An 18,540-nucleotide genomic window follows, 5' to 3' on the forward strand; every position below is an offset into this window, starting at 1 on the left:
TAAAACTGTGTTCACCACTGAAAAAACTAGTTCTATATTACATATGTTGTTACAAAAGAAGTTCTAGCGCAAAGTATTTGCATCGATGATTGCAGAAAGAATCTAAGTCACGTTTTTCTGACCTATGTCTTCATTCCTTTAAAACTCATGCTTTAATCATGCTCTATTCAATATTTCGGCCTTCTCTGTAGCCATGAACTCGGGCTATGTTGTATGTTTAGCCATATCACTAATACTGGATTTTGTTGATGTTTAACTCCTTGATCTGAGAAAAAATATAGTTCCAAGTAATTTTCTGAAACCACTCGCTTAGTGAGAACCGACATCGAATTTAATATATTGACGACAATTCAGGGGAAACACTTTTTTTCTCTTCTTTCTTTCTTAGACAATGATCAGAATAATAACTCTCAACATGTAATACCGAGATAAGTGAGTGGTTTTCAGAAAGGTTGGAGCTATTTATCTTTCACAGAACAAGGACAAAATATTCGCAAAATGCAACATTAGTTATATTCTTGCAAACACACAACATAGCTCGAATTCATGGTCGAGTGCCAAAATATTTAGTACAGTAAAATTAAATTCTAAAGGAATGAAGACTGGATCGGATATAAGGTAGGATTTTTAATTTTAATACTATCTTCTTTACTTTTCACTGTTTATGGTTTGTCCCCTTATTTCACGATCCTCTTATAAAACAATACGTGACCATGAGATTTCTGTATCTTTGAAGTAAATTATACTTAGTTACCTTTTTGTTTGGAATTGAGTTAGCGTATTTTCTTTGTTACAGCATTATTCTCCTTACATAACTGTATTTTGATTTTGACTCAGAAACTTGCTTTCAACCCGAGCTCAATTCGAATATAATCTTATTGACAAGAAAATCACATTAAAATTCATATACAACCAGTGAATTGTATAATTTCTTTTACTTCTAGAAATAAGGGTTTGTCTTCAAAATCTCTCTTCTTGAAAAGTTTCTCTCTCCTCTATTTGTATCTAGTCTATTAGATTAATATTAATCTTTAACGTTTTCTGCTTGAATTGCCTAGCGCAGGAATTTATTTTTTAACCAGGTACAGTTACATTCAAAGTATAAAGTTGTAAAAAGTTAACGAACAGTGTGATGCTTTTTGACAGCAACAATTGTATCACATATTAGAAAAATTTATCTTTTCTTCACACTCATACAAAACGTATACAAGAGAGCATCCATTCTCATCTCAAAACAATGGAGTAGGTTTCTTACCTATTGAAAGGAAAAAAAAAATGTTTAATAATTATATAAAATGAATGAAACATACGCGAAATGGAAAGCAATACATAAAAGCATAAAATATATGGCTATTTTTATCTCCCCTGGAACTAATTTTGTAACACACACACAATCACGTAAGGAAGACATAAACAACTATGTTACTGCGAAATTCTAAAACATACTGTTTCCCCACCAAGGTACATTTAAATTATATATATACATACAGAGGATATGCACAACAAAACGACCGAATTTTACCTCGTATCTATGGCAAAATCAACTTACAAGATCGATTGCCATATGACCAAGTTTCACACTTAACTAAACACGTGAGTTCATTAGTGAAATTTGAAGATGTGTCCAAACTAAATGCAATTCCTGCCCATGAGGTGATTTCTGACTAACATATTTGCAGGTCAGAAAATTCGAAGTGAACTAAGTGGCATTCTGGTTTTGCTGATATATGCAACTAGTCTTATTACGAGATCATATTAGGAATACTTTGTATTTAGTATGTTATGCAAAAATGTACAATATTAGCGTACTGTATGCCCGAAGTATGAAAGCTATTAGCAATACCACAAAATCCGGAAAATTCACCTGATATTTTCGAAAAACCATTTACCAAACTAGCAAGCATACTATACATAAAAACAATTGCACTTTAATTCACTTGCGTGTCTATATCAGGATTTTAATTTTTCTATTTTAAACTATTATTTTATGATGGTAGCAACTGAGTTGTTATTTTCACTGTTTGTTTCACAACGTTAGTATTCGTTCTCTTCTTTACTGTCAATTCCTTCCTGGCCAAATGGTTAGCGTTTTTGCCTTTCATGTGAGACACCTCGGTTCAATTTCCGATGTGGTTTAAATTTCATGCCAAACTATAGGTTCGGTTTATGTCTCACATAACCTCGGTGCTGAACAAGAATGCTGAATTCTATATGAAGAAATGAATTTCACTGTGATGTAATAGTGGAGATTGCATTAAGATTTTAATTAGCATATGGAGGTAATGGATAGATATGGGCATCAATTAGAATATGGATAAAACGTACGATAATATATAGATAGATACAAAATATGGATACAAAATACAGGATATAAATACAAAATATGGCTGAAATTTGACATACATTGATTATAATGGAATATTGAAACACACTAGATATAAAATTCAATTATATACTAACCCATCACAAGTTATTACAATACTAGCATTTAGCGAATTAGGTATATCCAAGCATCCACGCTGTTCATTTTCACTAGCGAATACAAGAACAAATGTGAATTAATGCATCACAAAAGAATTAATTAACTTTCTTAAAGCATCGAACTTCATTATATTTCTTAACATTAACATCAGGAAGAAGTCACTTGTTTTCTCTAACGACAACTTCTGTAACTTAGATAGATACTAACTTTCATTAGCTGTACAACTAATGTCTTCGAGTGATTGTAAAACTAAACGTTCCGTACATTCACTTCAAGAAAGAAAGACAAAAAAAAAAAAAAAAAAAAAAAAAGATTTATATACGTGTCTCTTCTTCCCTTAAGTGCTCCACACTGAGATATTTTTTTTCTTTTCCATATAAACCGTAAAAAAAAAAAAAAAAAAAAAAAAAAAATTGCCAGTGAAAACTAGTGTTGAGGTTAATATCTTATATTCGTCATTTTTCTTTCTCTGCGTAAACCAACGTCGAGCAACATTAGATCAGATTATCAGCAGCTGAATAAATAATGTACTTTTCCCAATATCAAAAACAGAAATTTCACAGGATAGACAGTATACTGACTAAAAAAAGTTACTTTGTTTAACTCAAAGAATCACTAGATCTAAGCACGAGGTAAAATTCCAGCATCTTGTTGTAAATACCCGAACATATTTTTCTTTTACTCAATGTAAAATATTTTATCTAAGGAAGTAACATAAATGCATGCTTTAACGAACTTAGATACAGCTTTGGGGTTACCATAACTGTTCTCAAAATCTGCTTTTAATCTTGGAATGCAGTGACAACAGCAGTAGAGTTGATTAAATCTGTAAATAGCACAGCCATTAGAAGTCTGAAACCATTGCCCAATGCGCTTTTGTTTGGGCCCAAAATTTGTTCTGTACTACAAATTCTATTTACAATTATTCTGTGAAATATCGAGCCGAGATTTGTATGCAAAACCAAATCACATATACGCATAGACAGCATGCCGAAAGAAGTCATATAACATGCACTGTGAAAAAGAGGTTTAATATGAATGAAATAATCCTAAAATGTACGTAAGTCTAAAGTACGGCAAACTAATAAAATAAGTAAATATAAACAAAATAATACCCTTTAACATGTTTTGCTTACAAATGCCATACGAAACAAAGCACATTAAAGGCAAACTGAATTTATTTCACCTGAAGTAATGAATAATTTCCTGAAATTTTGACATCCATCACAGAAGGTACAAAATTTAGTTTTGTGATGCTGGAAATTGCATAATACATGTGAAAATATTTTCTTTATTTTTCTACATTTATGTCTTCGTTCGATAGATTTATATTAATTCGCTACCTTGTTTCATCGGCAAGGAATCGAAGTCAGTGCATTATCCAAACGTCTAGCCAAATCACAGAGTTATCTGATTATTATTATTATTATTATTATTATTATTATTATTATTATTATTATTTCTAATACATTTATAAGTTATTTTACAAAGAGGATATTTACTTTCGTGGTCTCACTAGTAAGGATCTTAATATATTTAATAGGTGGAAATAGTTCTACCTGTTTCTTGACAGGCCACCATTAAGCAGAGTAGGGATCGCTGCTAGTATGTGAGTCAGTGGTTACATAGTCCGGAGATAGAATAGCATATGACTGAAATGGAGACCGATAAGGAACATATCAGCCACGCCAGTTTGATTTCTGAATTCGATAACGATAGTTCTGCGGCTGCAGCCTGTCGCAACATTCGGCAAGTGTATGAGGCAGATACAGTTAACGAGAGGCACATGTAACTGTTTTCGAAAAATCAGAAGTTTACAAGATCAATTACGATCTGAACGTCCAACAGTACTTTTCGGGGAGGATTTTAACCAAGCCATAGGGAAAAATCAGAAGCTTGCCGTACTGTAATTAATGGATATCTTCCAGTACACAGAACAATGGTCGAAAGATGACTCAAAGCGCCGAGTTTCATTATAAGGTTCGATCATTGGATTTCACACAACTGACAGAACAGAAGCGAGTAGTAAGCGATTTGTATTCCCTTGTTTCCGGTACCAAAATGACCAGTTCTTGCACGTATTATCACAAGCGATGAGAAGTAGGTTACGTACAAAAATGTACAGCGTCGCAGGACTGTCACGTTTCTGAATATACGTCCAAACCAGAACTTCATTTTCAGAAATTACTGTTAACTGTGTGGTGAGATGTTCTAATCAACTCATTAATGCCACCTTCTCTTATGAACAGTTGGACAGATTGTGATCAGCATTACGATCGAAACGGCTAAGTACTGTCAATCGCCACGGAATCATTATCCATCATAACATCAAGCCACATGCTACTGTTATTACGGGTTAAAAATTAATGGATTTTGGTTTGGAAGTTTTGCTCCACCCACTCTATTCTGCTGACTTCTTTGATAATGTGGACACTATAAAAACTGCCTTAAGCAGTCCTTCCGACTCAAAACTCGCGATTTTTATATATCAAAGCGTGGGATTAAATTTTTGATTTTAGTTTCGAGTCCCGTTTCAGCAGCGAGGCCATATAACACGTGGACCTGTAGCCTTGGATCCGAAACACATGAGCTCCCGGTGGGAATCGAACCAGGGTCTTCCACGCCACATGCGTGTACGCTAACCGCTTAGTGACGAGGGAGCTCAAAGCATGGAATTCATCTCTCATCGAAGTAGCAAGATGTACTCGATTATTATGGCGATTATACAGTCTTATGAGCGCTTAATTTGTATTGTTTGCATTTCTATCTGCAAAATTAAACGGATAGAACTTTTGCACGTACCCAGTAGAATAAATACTGTATTTTCACAATTAAATCAACTTTCTAAATTGGATATAAACTTAAAAAAAAAAATAAATAAATAAAAAAAATAATATCTTCAGAACATAATAAGGAAATACATGTTAAAGGGTACCACATACATAAAAAGCTACCGTAAAGAGTGAAAGTAACTTTGCATACATATCTGGGCTCTATTCTGGCAAAGGATAAACTTATTCTTCGAACGCAGATACTGACACAATCGTAATTTTTACCATATTATACAAATTAACTTCTTCGAATTATAACTTCAAAATACTGAAGAAAAATAAAAGATTAATACCTATGATTTTCGTTTCGATTTGATTCCTTTCTCCAGTTCGTATATTTCAAATTAGAACTACTTCATACTTGCTGTTTGCTACCTTTTGTATCATTAAATCTACTGAATATATATTCATTTTCACAGACATTCTAATGCATTTTTTTTTTCTGTAATTACAATACAGTCGTCATTTCCGAGTTTTCTGTAAACACCATAACATAACAACATTTTCACAAATATGATGATAAAAAAAAATTAATTTACCACTGGTTTCAACCAGTTCTTTGGTTTTCTCCTTTCTTAAGTAATCAACAACTTTCATTAACAAGTGCTTTTTACTTGAACAATTATGCTATCTTCCCTTCTGTCTGCCTCCTAACTGAAATAACTTAATATTGCATAAACTACCCACACTACAAATTGAAAAGGAAAAAAATCAACATGATATGTTTCTATTTATTTTCAAACATATTTGACATCAGCAGCCAACTTTCACAAAAATGGTGAACCAACTCGTGTGTATGTATATATGTATTACTATAAGCTTTGCCATGAAAAATTCGCGTGAGAAATAGCAGTTTTATTACTTCTAATAAAAAAGAAGCAAGCTGCGCAAATCAGATCAAAAGATAACAAGAGTTGTAGTATGTAGAAACGACATTTCTTCTCCCTCTGAAATATTATACTCAACATTTTATTTAAAAGTATAATAATAAGAAAATGATTTAAAAAATACAAATAGTAGTAGTAATAATAACACACACGTACATATTATTGGTTGTGAAGAAACTCAAACTTGTACGAGTTGGAATGGAGCAAATGGAATAATGTTTAATACGGAAGCCTACAATCTCTAAGTAAAAGCGTGAGAGATTTATTCTTGTTTTGTACAAAATTTTCCCTCCTTATTCTACAGATATCGACTAAATACACAAAACTGATCAATCTTGTAATATTTCCATTCCCATTATTCTTTACACAAATGAGTAGTGTTTGATTATACTTGCTTTTTATGAGGCTGGCCTTTAAAACATTGAGTGATTTGTATCTCAATCCGCTTTTTAAAATTTTATTTCTTTTTTATATGCACGTATAATTATATGGTGCTTTATAATTGTTCTGCAAAGTTTTAATAACATTCTCCTTGAGTCCTATTTTGGAAATCTTAACAGTTCATGTTTACTATCAAACCATCCTAAGTATTTTCTTCAAAATTCCTAACTAATCCCTTTTATTTATCACCTAATGTTGTAGATTAGGTAAAGTTCTTAATAGCACATGACAATTTCACTGACTCAAATACTTTCAGCCCTCCTAATTCTCACTATCTAGTTTCCTTCGTTGCATAATTTATAATTATACTTTGTTTATTATAGCTTCGGAAATATTCACAGTATTAATAAAAACAAAACTGATCAAAGCACTAAATATATAATATGAGACAGCAGATAATATTTTTAAGAAAGTGTTTGGAGGAGAATACTACGCCGAAAGGACTGCAGATAGTTAAAAAGGGAGTGGTGTGTGAATCAGTGAGATACAAGAACTTGATTAAGAAAGCAAAGAAACAGCTCGTTTGGAATACTATAAGGAGAGGGACCAAAGAAGTGGAAAGCAGCGAAAAGTGACGAAGAAAGCGAGAGTGAACACTGAAGATAAACAAACTATCTATATTAGTGAAAGAAGTGATGAAAAAGTAGGGGGAATGAGAATAGAAATTTGAGGAGAAAGAGACAGAGACGGAAAGAAAAAGGAAAGAGGCTAGGATAGAACGAGGAACAAGAAGTAAGTGCAAACAGAGTAGTAATAATTGGAAAGATACAATTAATAGACCAAGAGAATAAGTATGTAAAAGTAGTTATAAATTTAAACTGAAAGAGGAAAAATAAAACAGAAGGTAGTGTTTTCAGCAGAACAAGCCATTATGGAAATAAAGGTAAAAGAACAGAGGGGAGGAATAAGGAGAAAGGCAATGGCAATAGTGAAACAGAACATAGAAAGAAGAAACGGAAACCTTAAGAAGAAAAATGATTTAAAGCATTAAGGAAAAGAAAGGGCATCATAATCGAGCAAGCACACAAAGGAAGAGCAACAGTGATAATGGAGAGATGATAGTACAAGGTAAAACTTGAGGAACTGTGCAATGAAACGTATGAAGTACTGTAATAGGGGATAAGAACGTGAGATGATGTAAAAAAGAGAACAGTAGAGAATGGACAGAAGAAAGGATTCACGAAAGTAATGAATACAACAGGTAAAATACCAAACATGAAAGGATTTTCCAAAATACATAAGAAGGAAATAAAATTGAGACAACTGTAGGAATAATATTTTTGAGCTGTTAGAAGAAACGATGAAATTGATTGCAGAAGAAATAAGAGAAGGACAAGAAAGTAGATTAAAAAACACAGAGGAGGTGAAGAGTATGTTAGAGCAAATAGATGACACGAAAGAAAAAATCAGTTTTAGTCAGTGTAGATGTGAAGACGATGTTCCCTAGCATTAAGAGAGAGTACGTCATAAAGACAAAAAAAAAAAAAAAAAAAAAAAATAAATAAATAAATAAATAAATAAAATTAAAAAAAAGATAATATCATGAGAAAGTGGAGAAAGGAGAAATGTACCATAGCTGAGCAAATGGTGAAGATAAAAGAAGGGCTGAGCACTGGACCAAGATTGAGTCCGGTCTCCCGGAAATCGTAATGAACAAGTGGGAATACAAAATGAAAGAAAAAGGAGGACAGAATCATACACTGTTTTATAGATATGTACACGATTGTCTCGGAATATGGAAAAAGACTAGAAGTGAATTGGAGAAATTTGTTGAAAGAATTAAGGGTGAAGAAAAAGGGATCAAGTTAGAAATGAAGTGTAAGAGAAGAATAAGATAAACTTTATAAATATGACGATAGAAAAAGTCGGTGGAAGTTCCGGACAAGGTGGTACAGAAAAGAACACTTTGCGGGGGTATACTGCCATAAGAGGAGGGACACTGATGTAGGGACCAAGAGGAACTTTATAAGGAACATGCAAAGAGGGATAGAAATGACAGATAGGAATAAGGAAAGAGGACATGGAAATTCTACATTATTTACTAATAGGAAATGGATACAGAAGAGCAGATTTGAGGGAGAAGAGACAGGGAGGAAGAAAAGACAGAAGGAAAGGTCGTTTGGAATTGAGAGCTTAGATGATAACACAAAAAGTCTTGCTGATACACTGCTGAGAAAGGGACGAGTCAAAATATATAGAAAAGAAGGAAGGTGGATTTTAAACTTAGTAAGAAGAATGGAAAGAGGAAAGAGAAGGAGGTAAATGCAGAAGAGGAAGTAGTAGTATATTGAATCAGTTGTAAAGTGTAATATGAAATATATAAGAGAAACAGGAAAGAAATCGGAGAAAAGAATAAGACAAAATAAAGACGACATCACATTAAGAAGACAAAGCAATACAATATATAAGCATGTTAAAGAAAGAGGACATGAAATAGATTGGGAAAGAAATAAAAGACTGGAGAGGGAAGAGAGAATATGATACGGAAGTGGAAAGAAGCTCAATGGATCAAAAAACATGAATGTATTAATGAATTGGAGAAGCGGGCTTACAACTCATGAGTTGTGGAATACAGTACTGGACAAATAGAAAGGAACAACTGAAATAGTAAACAACGCTACAGATGGACAGGTCTCAAAATTCATAACAAGTGTGCGAATTGTTGGGGAAAGTATGTGACAAGCACCTAATAAAAATTTACATTTTACACCTTACAAGATTTATGTTTTGTACAAATGGATGTAAAAAGTTAAGGGAAAACTTGAATGACTCTGAGAAGTGTGGGCGTGTACTCCTTTCACTTTGTGTGGATATTTAAGTTATTATTCTTGGATTGGTCTTTCATAACGTCTGATGAAGGCGATGTTACATTACCGAAACGGTTACACAAGTATTTGGTGCTTTGGTCAGTTTTGTTTTATTAATATATTACTATTTTATTAACGATAATTCAAACCTGCGGCTTTTACAGTCCGGTCTAACAATGTAAATTTGAATATTTTTTGTCTTACATGAAACAGATCCATCATCCGGACTGATATTATTCTTAGCTATACCAACAAACGAAAGCCAGTATGGTATTTCCTTGGTACAACAAAGAATAATTTCAGTTCAGATGGTTTCAATGTTTGATATGCGACTCGGAATCATTATTAGACAGTCCTTACTGAACTAAAGATTTGAATTATTAACCTTCACGCTTCTAATTTATTATATATTTTAGTCATTCCGAACAGGTAGTTAATTGGCTAAAATAGAATAAAACAACGAAAGGGTCTAAGAAATACGACTAACCTTGGAAACTTGATATATACAAGAACAAATAACAAGAATTAACTAATTAATGCAAAGAATATTGAATCTTAAAGGTATCGTGTTAAATACTAACTCATTTTTTAAAATTTTTAATTAGAATCAAAACTGATAATTGATATTAGTTAGACCTCTAAAACATATTTCCTTATATCAATTTCATTTTAAAATTTTTTTATCTACAATACACGAAAACTGTCAAGTTTATGAGAATTTATTGTACTAATATTCTTTTTCTAGTTTAAATATTCTTCACCTCTTATACAAACTCAGAATAGGAAGAAATTCCTTTCCGTCAATGTTCTCACATTATTGAACTTTGCGCTTGTTATGGAAGAACAAAAATTCTCCACCTCACGTTTTTTTGAGATCACTCCTCAACTAAACCACAACATTTTTTATACTTATTTACATAACATAAAAAGGAACTACCTTTGTGAGCAATACTTCATTTTCATAAAGACCAACTTTTCTACAATGCATCATTTACTTGCCAATCTAGTAGCTTTACATTAATAAAATCAGAATTATGAAATGCAAATTAATTAATTAATTAACAAATTCTTTCCATTACTCTGTTTCCTATGTATGATCTACACACAAAATTCATCTTTGGTCTGACTAGTAGTCAATAAAAGATACATACATATAAATATATAAGTACAAACGAAAACAAAGAATAATCAGGAGGTGTTTCTACACCTTTTTCTACATCAAGAACTGAAATTTTTAGCGAAATTTATCATTACAGCGAGTACTATAGCCAGAAATTTACGAACAGGTATAAATGTTTATGAATATCATTGTAATATTTCTTTATTTCTATGAAGGTGTTTCTGTACCTGCATGACTACGCGAACTCAAGTGCATTCTCATACTTAAGGAGAAAATAATTGAAACGATTATTACGGCTGCCCAAATAATATGCAATTATAAAGATAATAACATGAATAAGAAATAAAACAAATTCACTTCCACAGATTCTTCACATGGGCAATAATTTACAATATTCACAGTACATAGCTGTTGCAATATATCAATTTCTATTTTTTTCCCCCTAAATCTGACGTCATACTTGAACAGTTTCTTTTGGTCCAACCCTTTTTGAACCGGTAAAAGTGACGTAAGCCTTACATCCTTCAAGGCTATACAATAATCATATTTCTACTCAATATTTCGTCCTGTCTTAATTTAAACTAGCGGCTTACCTAACATACTTTAATAATCAAAAACTTATCCTAACCATACAACACAAAACAGTAGTCTCTTTGTTCGCGATGCGGCAACTAGCTCGTCGCTTAAGTTCTCATTGAACCCCCAACAAGAACATAATCTCTTAAAGAAAAGGAAGCCTTCGACGAAAGATGAAATTATTACGAAATGGAAAACATATACAAAAATAAAGGAATTCTAAGGTAGATATATAAAAATATGGAACATAATAATTATGTTGCACAAGAAAATACACATTACCCAACACAAACAAAATGAATGATGCCTAAATTAAAAGAACGTAATTGGTAAATCATAGTCGTTAGCAATTATAGTCGTATTCCAATTAGAGACGTAAAAAGTGGGCTTTTTGGGACGGAAGATTTTCCCATAAAAAGGCGGGTTTTGAGGAAAAATAGGAAACTTTCGCTTTTTTGACTTTCTTGTTCAAGTACCATTTTTGTTTCCCTGTAGTGGATTCTACAATTAAGCAAGTGCGTCTACAATATTCAGTGCTTGTGACTTCTATGTTTACTTCAGCAGTGGCTTTCTTGATTGCTTTTCAAACTGGCACTGCAGCTGTTTCCAGCAAATGTACACTCATGTCCAAAATTATTGTTGCATGTCTATAAATATGTTGTTATAGAAATATAATTTGATAACGAATTCGCCCGGTATTTCTTATAATGTTAGTATATGTATAATCAGCAAAGACATGTATGTGGCAAATTTCATGACAAAAAAGCAGTAAATAAGTACAATAAAATGAAAATAAAATTTTCTTCTTCATTTAGCAACATTTTGTTTTACTCATTCTAATTTTCGTTTTTATGATTCTTTTCCTATGAAATTTACCATAAATATACATTTCCCGATTATACACGTAGTATCAGTATTCAAACTGCCCTGCAAAATTATCATCAAATTATATTCTTAGAAGAAGACAGTTAGAGATATGCGACAATCATTTTGAACATGAGTGTACGTCATGCAACCACCATATCACAAATGTTTTAGTTGCCCAACCATCTTATCAAGTTCCTGGAAGTTATGCATTTTGATATATGCGTTTTACTAGTTACCTAAATGCAATCTGCCAGGGAAGAACAAGATGCTATAAACCAAGAAATATGCATTTAAAAAAATCTTGTTTTGCTTATATCTCATTCTCTGTACGAAACTTTTTTTTTCTTTCTTTCAGAGTTCAGTTTACAAAATTAAAGCTGCAAACGGCTATTTTGAGTTAATCTAACAGCTCTATAAACAATTCGTTGAAACTTGAAAGCCGCATGAATCTACCGATTTGAACTTTTTATTTTCAGTCGCATGTCAGTCGCAGTCCAGTATTTTTCTTTGATTCTTGAATTTTTTTTTACGTTTTTCTCTTTAGACTATAATAATTAATTTTTTCTTCACGTTATAATGGAAAAATAAAGGTACTGTTATCTCTCTAACAGAATTTAAATATTTAAAATAGAATGAAATTTCCTAAGTAAAAAAAAAAAAAAAAAAAAGCCATGGAAAAAACCTGTTTTTTTTTTTTCTAAAAAAGCCAGCTTTTTCTCAGTCCTTGCATCTCGAACTTCAATATTATGATCAGTTAGTCGAACAGAAGGAAAATAATGGGAAAATATATAGAGAAAAAAGTGCAAATAGATTCGAAGCTTAACAAAAGATAGTAGTCATTTCGTTCTCTAAGGAAAGTTTTAGGAGAGAAATTATGCTTTTTAGGACCTCTGAAGTGACTTTCTACGTATGAGCTGGACACCTAACGACGCATAATGTGTACTTTCTTGAGCTAACCCCATATAAATTCTTTTCATTTATGTTCAACCTTTCTTAATGATAAGAATAATCAATAAAAATCGTTAAAACTGTAGTAAAATATATGTTAGAAAAAATATTTGGTTTAACTCGTCAGTCACATTCCAAATATCAAGGAAATAACCGCGGTATTCATAATATGCATCGGGAGACTGATTAACGTGTGTAAACTCTGAAAAAATGATAAAGAAAACCAAAGTTCATTAGTTTCTATGAAAGACACATTTTTAATATCAATGTCGTTCGAGTTCAATCACCAGCTTTTAAGATTCTTCTTGTAACAAGTTACATATCGAATCTGAACTACCTTCAAAAAATAAATCTTTTTTCAGACAGCATGCGTGATATACAGATAAAAGTAGAAAAAGCTGCACGCTTAAAAGTAAATGATTAATATCAATGAAGTTCAAAATTATTAACTACAAATATACACCAAATAGCAGTTAAAAAAGGAACATACTTCATCACTATAAAACTTAAATTATTTGAGACGCGATTTCAGCAATATGAAACAGCAACTTTTTGAAAAATTAATTCAAATAATAATTAGCGCTGAATAAGCCTACCGTACTAGATGATTATATATATATAAAGAATTCAATGTGCTTTTGATCCAAGATATAAGGATTACTTATTTCGTATTCTAAGCCATTATTTATTTCTATCCGTCAAGTTACGTTAAAATCTTAGGATTAAACATATGCATATCACAAGGAAAGAATCCTTTGAACTATTTTTCATTCATAGGAATTCATCTAAAACTTCTTGCAAAAAACAGAAAATTGATTTATTCTACGTCTGTCAATTTGATGAATACTCCTTCCAAATTTCCGAATATTACAGATTACATTTACTAACACCTTAATCAAAAAGACAACCTTCGAATTGATCAAAACGACATACAAAAACAAATTAATTTTGTTAGCGTAATCTAAAGCTATTGAATTAGGCAGTGCGCAAACACGCATTTTATATACACACATATGCTTTATAAACAATGTTATAACTACAAGTTTTCTTTAAAAATCTATATCTTGCAAAATAAATTGTTTTGAACTTGCCCATCAACAAATGTACATAATGTAATTTTGTTAGTATAACTAACGGAAACTACCATTACATTGCCAATAGTTAATGTTTCTTGTAAGACTGACCAACTTCCAGACATACTATAATAGATCTTAAATATTCATAGGCAAAATCGTACATTAGTGCTGCGACGTTAAGAAAAGTAGGGTCTAAATGATAGCTGCACGTGCTTCAAACGAAACTAAGGGGAGGTTTGTTTGCCAATTACTGCAGTATTCTTTCATGCTGTTCCCAGGCAACCAAGTTCTTTGAGCATGCTGTTGCCGATAAAGTATTTATTGATTCTTCTGTCAATACTATACTATCATTTTTATTATACTATACTATACTATTATTTTCAAAAATAATATTATTTTTATTTTGAAATCATACAGAATTACAATTCATCCTCTGATATTACTAAACGTTCTACGTTTGTCAGTAGGGTTGCTGTCGTTTGTTTTCTCGTTGCACAGCCTGTGGCACCAGCGCTTCCAATGCACCATGTGTTCTATCAAACTTTCCTTAATCTTATACATAGTGCAATACTCTTCAGTATTTCAATTTCTTTTTTATTTTTTTTTAAAGAGGAATAAATTTAGTTTATGACGTGTTTTTTTCTTGATCTCGTCAAATTCTGACATTTTCTTCCGAGGTACGAACGAAAAATAAGAAAAAGAAAATGAAAGAAGAACAATCTTCTAATGTAACAATTCTGCCATTGTAACATAGCATACGAACATGTAACGAAATTAAACATATCTTCAATGAATGTTTAGAACTTACGTACCACAGATTTCTCGTTTTAGAATTTACAAAATACGTGGACTGAAAAGGAAACCATGGCAACATATCCACAGGATACAAACACTTTATTGTAGAATGTAGAATGTATCTATGACCTTTATCCCCAGCCATAGAACCCGGTGATCCACTTTTGGAGGATCTGGACAGTAGTAGCGGTCCCGTTTCCATTGATGCTCAGGACGGAGCAATTTATTGCATGCAGAATAGCGTCTTTGGTGGGAGAGTGATGTTCTCTAAGTAGTTTCTTCAGTTGGAAGAGAAGGTCCGAGTTACGGAGACTCATATTTGGTGAGTATGGAAGATGTTCAAAGGGTCCCATCCCACCGTTGAAATAAATCGTTCGCAAAACTGTGACAATGGACGTTGCCATGAAATATAATGAGCGAACGTGCTTGGAACTGCCGCCGTTTCCTTCGAGAAGGTGGAAAAATGTTCTAAGATCTGGCCGTAATACGCGGTATTCCCTGTCTGACCTGGAGAAATCGAACGATGAAGTACGATATTTTTCACATTATATGCCACGATCAGCATCACTTACGAACTCTCGGATTCTTAGCGCAGTTCTTATCGCCGAGAGGCCATTCACTGAACTATCATTTCAATTCTGGCTCATATAGTCGCGCCTATCGGTCCAGAAACGCGTGCTCTTCCCCGCTGTAACGCACTAAAAGGTCATTTGGATGAGTGTAACGCGACATTTCCTCATATTTCTACTACATATCTCTTTTAATTTTTGTTCACGCAAGTTGCTCCAATTGAGAAAGAGGGCTTCAGGGCAGTCCAATTACGAACAATACTGAGTTCAATTCAAGTTTTGAGAATACCAAAGTCCTCGCATGTTTATGTGAAATGAAGTGAAGGTGATACCAGTATTTTTTCCTTTCAGATCTTATATTTTACATTTGAAGCTAGTAAGTAATTGTTAAAAGGTAGCGAATGTAAAACACTGAAATTAAAATCAATATAAGACCAGAATTGTTAAATACTGTTACATGATAGTATCTACATGTTGTCCATGGTTCTCTTTATCAGAATACGAAACTAAAATGACGTGAAATGTAAGTATGTTCCTTTTCTTACTTTTATTATAACATAGTATCTCTGGTAGTTTGTGATGTAAATTTGCTACAAATACGAATTATATATACTTCTTAAGTTATCATTTCCACATTTTTGAAATTACCAATGGATTACTTAAACTAATCTTTGGTATAAGTACTCACTGTATATTATGTTTTATCATGAAAATTTTTGGAAAGGCCAACTTTTTAACAAATTGTATGTATAATCATCTTTAAAATATTTACACATCCACATATCTTTCAGAAGTCTTAAGTATTTATCTATAGACACGACTGCAACAACGAAGAGTCCATACTCTTCCTACTTTTAACATTTTTCTTGCAAACTACGTGTCGAAACATACCACCTATTGATATGAGGGTTCGAGATTCTTTGAACATCACCTTAAAAATGAAGTAAAAACTTAAAGAGACTGTAATACTCACCTCTCTGATCCGAAAGAAATTCTATTCGGAGAGTTTCTCTCACTTTCCTCGGATGGATATTTGAAAGATCAGATAGACTTTCTCTTCTTTTTAATAAAGTAAATAATAATAATAATAATAATAATAATAATAATAATAATAATAATAATAATAATAATAATAATAATAATAATAATAAATGTATTTACAAACTCTAACATCTATCCAACAAATTTTCTGTTAACAGTCGATTAACATTACCATTTATTTGGCTTAATAGCTTGTGGCAAATTGATTTAAGTTAGCAGGAAAAAAATTATAAAAGCAGTGCATTCTGTCAACGAGTAAAGATGTTTTTCAATAATATTTAATCATAAATATTTAATCCTAAAGAAAGGAAAAATAATAAGAAAGAAAAGGAGAACGTGTTCTCATGTTTGAAATATCAACGGAAAAATATGACAGAAATTCACCGAACAAATTAGAATTTCATTCGCACAGAGAGGTGAATGTCGAAGCTTTTTCGTTGTAATATGTATCCTCCGCGCCAAACTCGTAAAGAAATGAAACTTCTTTTAAGACCAAAGAAGAGTTCAATGTTATTTTTCTGTTTCTTTCTTTCTTTCTCTCTCAGAACCACGTTCCATTTTAATCCTTTTATTTACTATCATTAACTAATTTCTTATTACTGCAAGATCACCCTTCTGCACACGATTTTCATAATTCATTTTATACAACACTTCTTTTTAAAATAAATAATAATTACTTTTCATTTCCTGAACAAACCGTTCCTATTTCCATTCCATGTTAAGATATTTAACTGGAGTAATGCACTTCACACTAAACAGTGCAATTAATATCCTTTTTATGAGTATTCATATATTGTTTATCTAGCCCCCGCCTTTCCATCTTCAGATACCCAAATGAGCATTTTCTTGTTTGCACCTTACAGTCAAGCAATTGGCCCTGGATTATTGCTTGAAATATACATTATATACATATTATACTTTTAAAAAAATCATTATATGTACTTCTTTCTTTCAAATAATACACTATATAACTGCATGTTCATGTTTCACCGTACCTATATTTACACATTCATATTTTAATGTTACTCTATCACCTTACATTTGGTACCTCTGTCAAAAAAACACCCACAATAAGGAACATAAAAAAAATAATAACTTACCCACTCAAAGATTAATTTACATTTCGTTTTACATAATTAAATTTTCCTATTTTCTTTTATCGTCCATCATCTACGCACGCAACCACCACAGTTACCTAATAACTATTTCTTACGTATCACACACTGATCCCTGATGCTGACAGAAAGACTTTTCTCTCTCTCTCTCTCGCTCGCTCTTTATCTCTTATGGAACACTCGGAATGATTCTATTGGTCTGTTTCCAGTTAATGAACACTCACACAGGTGGTGACATTTCCACGCTCGATAGTTCAGGAAATATTTCCTCTGCTAGGATATCTAGCAAAGTATATGTTAACTGAAATAAAAATGTTTCAACAAAGGCATTATTCAGTTGAGAAGTAATACCACACAACATCTTTTAAATTATTATACTTCTATGACTCGTAGACACATTTTACGTAAAAATCACAATAGTTAACTTATTACATACATCGAGATTTTTCAGTTAATAATAAATTTATTTTGACTGTTGCTAACAGTTCTTAAGCAAAAGAACAGCATTTTGTTAACCTATAGGGTATTTGAAATTAATGTTTACATTCTTTAAAACAGAATATTTCACTAATTAAAGCAGATAGATGTAGAATTTTTAGGGTGTTGGGTACCATAAGGATATAAGTGTTTTTTGACGTGAAGATGGATATACTATCTTCAACAAAATGAGGCACCATCCCATTTTCATCTCAATGTGAGGGATTCTCACGATCGCACATTTCCTGAGAGATGGATAGGATGAAAATGAAGTGCTGTGGAGTACTGAGTTCATTCTCCGGACTTAAGCCTCCTATACCTCTCTCTCTCTGAGAGACTGTAAACAACGCAACTTACGTCGAATAATTACAAACACTAGAAGATCTGAAACAGCAAATTGAGTAGGCTTATGATGTTACACCATCACAAATAATACAATTGGTATGTGGATTCACGTCATTCTCGATGATGTATTGTGACGGAAGGTAGCTATGTCGAATATTTATGT

General features: G+C 32.2%; 1 protein-coding gene across 5 annotated transcripts in view; it reads right to left on the minus strand.

The window, feature by feature from the left end:
- Positions 1–750: 750 nt before the first annotated feature.
- Positions 751–18,540, minus strand: part of LOC145664722 (sorting nexin-14-like) — a 245,233-nt gene continuing 227,443 nt past the window's right edge. For 4 of the 5 annotated variants that reach the window (XM_081731601.1, XM_081731600.1, XM_081731602.1 and 1 more), the window contains one exon: positions 751–17,856. In XM_081731601.1, the coding sequence (XP_081587727.1) occupies positions 17,776–17,856 (81 nt within the window). In that variant the 3' untranslated portion in view covers positions 751–17,775. The remainder of the gene's footprint in view (positions 17,857–18,540) is intronic. The other variant, XR_014127514.1, reaches the window with a different exon arrangement.

Source organism: Thermobia domestica, chromosome 11 (genome assembly GCF_964235325.1).
Source record: "Thermobia domestica chromosome 11, izTheDome1.hap1.1, whole genome shotgun sequence".
In the NCBI taxonomy this organism is placed as follows: Eukaryota; Metazoa; Arthropoda; class Insecta; order Zygentoma; family Lepismatidae; genus Thermobia; species Thermobia domestica.